This window comes from Chiloscyllium punctatum, chromosome 16 (genome assembly GCF_047496795.1).
Source record: "Chiloscyllium punctatum isolate Juve2018m chromosome 16, sChiPun1.3, whole genome shotgun sequence".
Classification (NCBI taxonomy): domain Eukaryota; kingdom Metazoa; phylum Chordata; class Chondrichthyes; order Orectolobiformes; family Hemiscylliidae; genus Chiloscyllium; species Chiloscyllium punctatum.
In genome coordinates this window covers 33146301-33152542 of record NC_092754.1, presented here as the reverse complement: position 1 = coordinate 33152542, position 6242 = coordinate 33146301, and the positions used below count along the sequence as shown (strand labels likewise).

The window sequence follows — 6242 nt, the reverse complement described above, 5'->3', positions numbered from 1 at the left end:
AGAGCAGGAAAATTCACATCAATCCTTACTTTAATCTTCATATCTGGAATCTGTCATTGCTGTTACATGCACATGTTTGAAAAGTATTGCAAAAATCACTTTCCTAATCTATCAGTACAGGAGACATGTCGTACCAAAAGTCAAAATAACATTTCGCTTTCTAATCCACAGGAAATTTACTGGGTCACAAAGACATAGGTCAACCAGTCAGTCACACAGGGAAAGGAAGCTAAACAAAAACTTCCATGATTAAGTTTAATGCTACGCGGATCGGTTGACATAGTCTTTCCCCAGACAATACTCCGTAAATATTTTCCAGCATTCCTTTAGATGGTGCTTCTTTTACACACAATTCTAATCCCCTGGAAGGCTATTCTCATCAAATCCCATTTCCGCTGGGTGTTCTAGTTTCTTCCTACGGTCCAAAGATGTACAGTTTTAGTGGATTAACTGTGGTCACTACATGAAGTGGATGGGATGCTCTTCAGAGGGTTGGTTCAGACTTGATGGGCTGAATGGCCTCTATCGGCACTGTAGGGATTCTAACATGGGGTACTGATTGGTTTTCCAGAGGACGAAGACATGTATCTGCAGGACAAATGGGTCTCATTAAAATTACTGAGTCCTATTGTCCTAACGACTGTCTGTTTTATTCCTGCTGGAATGGCACAGTTTCTGAAAGGTATCCCCACCTTTTTGCTCACTGTTACAGTCAGTGAATGAACAGCGATGACCGTGCCAGGCAGAGAGGCCCTCAGACACAGGAGCAGGTTCGCTGTGGGTCACCAGTAGAAATGCAGCATACACAGTTCCCATCGGCTCTGCAGCAAAGGAACACATTTGTCCCACATTTCATCAAATGAATTTTGGCCTACTGTCCCCCTAAATTTCCTGCACGCCTCTTTGAGTCACAGTCCTCAATCTAAAGGCTAACCCCAGGGCATACTGAGGATCATAGGCAAAGGAATTCTTCAGAAACACCTTTCAGATTGATCTGTCAGTCTGAGACCAATATAGATATCCCCCGCTTTTTGAAAGTTTGCTTTACGTCACTTCACCTTTACAGAAGACCAACATTAGTACCTGTTTTCGCTAACTGAAAGAAATCAAAAAGGATTTTTGCTTTTATGAAGACAGGCAAAAATAGCATTCAATGCTTGTTCTGCAGAGAGCCATTGCTTCTTTGCTTTACACCATTTTGGCGTATGAAAGGTTTCACAGGAACGCTCTACTTTTGGATAGCGTGGGAGTCCTGTAAAGTCATAGTGTCATGCAGCACTGAAACAGACCCTTCAGTCCAGCTCATCCTTGCCGACCATGTTTCCCAAACTAACTTAGTCCCATTTGCCTGTGTCTGCCCCAAATCCCTCTAAACCTTTCCTATCGTGTACCTATAGAAATGTGTTTAAATGATGTATCTGTACCTGCATCGATAACTTCCTCTGGCAGTTCATTCCAGATATGACCATTAGTGGTTTCACACCATTTGTGTGAAAAAGTTGCTCCTTGGAACCTTTTTAAATCTTTCTTCTCTCACCTTAAAATTATGCCCTCTAGTTTTGAACTCCCCACCTTGGAGAAAAGACTTTTGCTATTCAACTTGTCAATGCCTCTCATGATTTTATAAAACTCTATCTGGTCATCCCTCAACCACCTACACTCCAGTGAGAACAGTTCCAGTCTATCCAGCCTCCTCTTATAACTCAAAACCTCCAGTACCGGCAACATCCTGGTGAATCTTTTCTGCACCCACTCCAATTTAATAATACCTTTCTCATAGCAGGATGACCAAACTGTACACACAGCTGGTATTCTCCAGCAAATGCAAGGCATGCCTTCCAGGATATAAATAGTAGTCACTCAATTTGCATTGAAGTTAAAATGTACTCCTGGGAAGCAATAACAGAGTTGATCAAACATCTCCAAGCAGAGTCAGGTTTCCTGAGGTATATGCTGAAAATGTGTTGCTGGAAAAGTGCAGCAGGTCAGGCAGCATCCAAGGAACAGGAGAATCGACGTTTCGGGCATAAGCCCCTCCTGTTCCTTGGATGCTGCCTGACCTGCTGTGCTTTTCCAGCAACACATTTTCAGCTCTGATCTCCAGTATCTGCAGTCCTCACTTTCTCCTTCCTGAGGTATATCCCTGGCAAGGCTGTTCTCCCTGTAAGCATGGAATCAACACTAAAACCTCACAACAGGACATTTCTCAAAGTCCACCACTCTGCTTGTAAAGAATTCGGCTCCTGCTGGGGGTAAATTTGCAGAAAATCAGTCACCTTTTCAAGGCACTTCTGAGAGCCTAATCACTGTGTGAGCCTAGACATTAAAGGTACTCATGTATTTGGCCTTGAAAATAAGTCGAACTCCACCTCTCAGACCCATGCACTTCACAATAGGAGAGCTGGCTAAGTAGGGATCAGAAACAGGATCTCTGGCCGAATTGTTATTCATTAGCTCAAGGATACTGGAGATCTTCACTTTGTCTGAAAAATGCCCACTGACTGAGGGTTACATTTAAAGACTGGGAGATACCTGTAGCTCAGTACAACAACAGGTGGTGTATTTACCCACTGAAGCATTGAGAGGATCCAAGGGATGAGGAAGAGAGAAGCAACCACTAATGGTGAGTTTACAGAGCTCTCTGTGGACAACACAAGTGTTCTCTTGAATTAGCAGCAATTAATAGCGCAACATGATCCACATTACCTGATATTCTGGATGTAGGTTTTTCTCGCTGAGCTGGAAGGTTCATTTCCAGATGTTTCATCACCCTTCTAGGTAACATCTTCAGTGGGCCTCCAGGTGAAGCACTGTTCACGATTCCTGCTTTTTATTTATATGTCTGGGTTTCCTTGGGTTGGTAATGTCATTTCCCAAACATATAAATAGAATGCAGGAATCATGAACAGTGCTTCGCCCGGAGGCCCACTGAAGATGTTACCTAGTATGGTGATGAAATGTCTGGAAATGAACCTTCCAGCTCAGCGAGAAAACCTACATCCTGTACCTCAACCTGAGTTACAAATCTTCTCAAAACTCACTGTTACCTGATATTTTTTAACTCTCTGAGAAAGTCAAAGAACCCAATAATAGAAATATATCCTCACTTTATTGAAATCAAGTCTCAATATACTGTTGCCGATATCAACTCTTTTCATAGCGACTTAAAGAACAATGCACCTTTTCTGAGTTGCTCATTCCATCCTCCTGAAGTCTACAGAGTTTGGCATTGCATAGTTACTGCTAGCAGATTTACCCTCCTACTCTTTTCAGCCTTTACTATATTTGTACTTTCAGAGAAAAGTCTCGAAGTAGCATTTTGCAAATAGTACAGATTACTTACCAGTCAAATCTTTGCCCTTGACAGTGATTGGCATCAAGGTTCAAGAGACCCTTTCTACCCTATGGGCAGCAGTTTTCAGGATATTTCTGCTTCATTACCTTCCTTAACATTCCATTGAACAATTAGCATGTCCATTCATTTACAACTTACTTCAGGCACTACACAGATGTGAAGTATAAAACTCTGACACTTTCCAAAGGTTTGTTTTATTCTTTTTGTCACGTGATATCAGGCTTTTCATCACAACTACACGGAAAGGATTTACTAAAACAATTTATTCTTCTAAATAGAAATTTGTGATTTCACTTGATGATTGCATTTGACTAAACTACATCAGGGCCTCCACTTGGCGATTCAGTGTTACACAACGAGACAATTCAATAGCACTGACAATTAAAACCAGCTGCAATATGTAGCCTTTCACCTTATTTTTAAGGATATCATATGTCCTTGACAGACAGGAGAAGCTGCTGTATGGAACTCTGGTAGACAGTTCTAGAACAGAAGCTTCTAGACACGCGAATCCATGGCGTACATTTTGCCAGTGGCTGTTCTCCCATACTGATAGAAGGATAGATTGTATCGGGCCGTTCTCAAATCTGTTCGAGGAAATAGAAAAAAATAGAAAGAGTGCACGGGGTTAATTTTCCTCTTAGGTTAGGCCAGTTCCTAATAACCTCAAAAGGTGCAAGCAGAAAATTGCACAAGGAGCTGTCCCGATTATTGAAAAACATGTCCCGAATCTCCCATCAGAAGTCCTGTCTAATGTCAGTGACTCCCTCTAAATAAGCATGGGCAATAATAATATGAAACTGCCTTTGAGTATTTAATACAATGTCTTTCCCATAATTTGTGCCACAGTAATCATGAGCTCAGAAACGGTAAGCACTTCTACTGTGCAGAGTTGCTCTGTGTACTGAAGGGATGAATTTAGATTATAAGGTCATAAGAATCAAATATGGAGTAGATCATTCAAACCTTAAAGCTGGATTCACCATTCAGTGAAATCATGACTGATCTTCCATTTCAACTCCACCTTCCCATAATAGGTACGCTTAATACTCCAAAGTGGATGGATAATTGTCTTCAATATGGTCAACTCCATCTCCAGGTCGGAGAATTTCAAAGATACACAAGACAATTCTCCTTAGCTCGGCCCCAAATGGCCAAGTCCTTTAAATTTTAAGTTTCAAAGTGTCCCAACGAGAATTGAAACAACAGCAGGAAAATGCAATATTTTCTTTTTCTTGACAATGTCGCAAAATTTAAAGACTTAAAACAAAAACAAAGAGTCCCTCCTTCAGAAATGTAATGAGCCAGGCAGCTAGGTAAGGTTACAGGTACGTTTGAGTTTTCTGATACCAACTGGTATTGGAGTTGTAACCATGGTCTGGAAGAAAATGGGGAAAGAAACAACACGAGTCTGTATCCCTGACTGTAATCCAATGACAACAAGTGTAGATTTTTTTTTAATCCAACTGTTCAAATGTGTTATAACACACATCTGGAGCAAAGCGAGATTTGAACCTTCTGAGCCAGTGATAGAGATATAAACACTGCACCACAGGAGATTTCCATGACTGTGGCTGTAAACTGTGAGTGTGCCTGCATGTGTACGTGGGTAAAGCATCTGATTGTCTCTTGTTAAATAGCCTGTTGACAGTTATCGTCGCTGGTTGTCCCATGAGGAAAGGTTGGACAGGCTGGGCTTGTTTTCACTGGAGCTTTAAAGAGCAAGAGGTGACTCGATCGAAGTTCATAAGATCCTGGATTGTCATGTTTCCTCTAATGGGTGAATCCCCAGAACTAGGGAAAATTGTATTAAAATTCACCCTTTTGAGGATAGAAAGAGGGGTATTTCTTTTCTGTCACGGAGATGTGTGTCTTTGGAACTCTCTCCCTTAGGAGCAGGGTTCTTTCAATGTTATTAAGGTAGAGATAGCTAGATTCTTGTTAGGCAGGGAAATCACTGTTTATTGTGGGAACTGTTGGGAATGTGAAATCTGTAACACAACTCAGGTAAGCCATGATCTTAAATAATGGTGAAGCAAGTTTAAACAACCAAACACTCTGCTCCTGGCCCTAACTTGAATCCCTACAGCGCAGAAACAGCCCATTCAGCCCATCGATTCCACACAGACCCTCTGAATAGCATCCACCCAGACCCACCCTCTTATCATATCCCTGTAACCCTGCATTTCCCATGGCTAATCCACCTAACCTGCACATTAGATTAGATTAGATTACTTACAGTGTGGAAACAGGCCCTTCGGCCCAACAAGTCCACACCGCCCCGCCGAAGCGCAACCCACCCATACCTCTACATCGACATCTACTCCTTGCCTAACACTATGGGCAATTTAGCATGGCCAATTCACCTGACCTGCACATCTTTGGACTGTGGGAGGAAACCGGAGCACCCGGAGGAAACCCACGCAGACACGGGGAGAATGTGCAAACTCCACACAGGCAGTTGCCCAAGGGTGGAATCAAATTCAGATCTCTGGCACTATGAGGCAGCGGGGCTAACCACTAAGCCACCATGCCACCCAGAGCAAATGCTAACACGTGGGGAATGTCTCAAAGATGAGTGGTGCTTGAAGAACAAGACTCAGCACTCTTAACAAAGAAAGAGGGAACATTAACGTGGACACGGTACATTTGGTTCAGCTTACCTCTGAAAAGATAAAGGCAACAGGTTAACATGATAGAAGCCAAGAAGCAGCCTGTTGACCCAGCCATTCCCAACCAGCAAGACCAACCGAATTCATACTGGATTCCTAAAAAGACATTCTGCAGTACCAGTGTCGCTCTCTCCACATACACATCCACGGCATACCACACAGAACCGATCATTCCTGGAATTCCTGCAGATAGACAATAACCATGTCAGTACAGT

At 42.5% G+C, this 6242-nt stretch overlaps 1 protein-coding gene across 1 annotated transcript in view; it reads right to left on the bottom strand.

Moving 5' to 3' along the window:
• Positions 1-3571: 3571 nt before the first annotated feature.
• The window catches only part of LOC140486852 (claudin-16-like), a 32991-nt gene continuing 30320 nt past the window's right edge, over positions 3572-6242 (bottom strand). Inside the window, exons 4-5 of the mRNA XM_072585904.1 lie at positions 6019-6210; positions 3572-3942 (exon numbers count right to left, since the gene is read on the bottom strand). Of these exons, the coding sequence (XP_072442005.1) occupies positions 3854-3942; positions 6019-6210 (281 nt within the window). The 3' untranslated portion in view covers positions 3572-3853. The remainder of the gene's footprint in view (positions 3943-6018; positions 6211-6242) is intronic.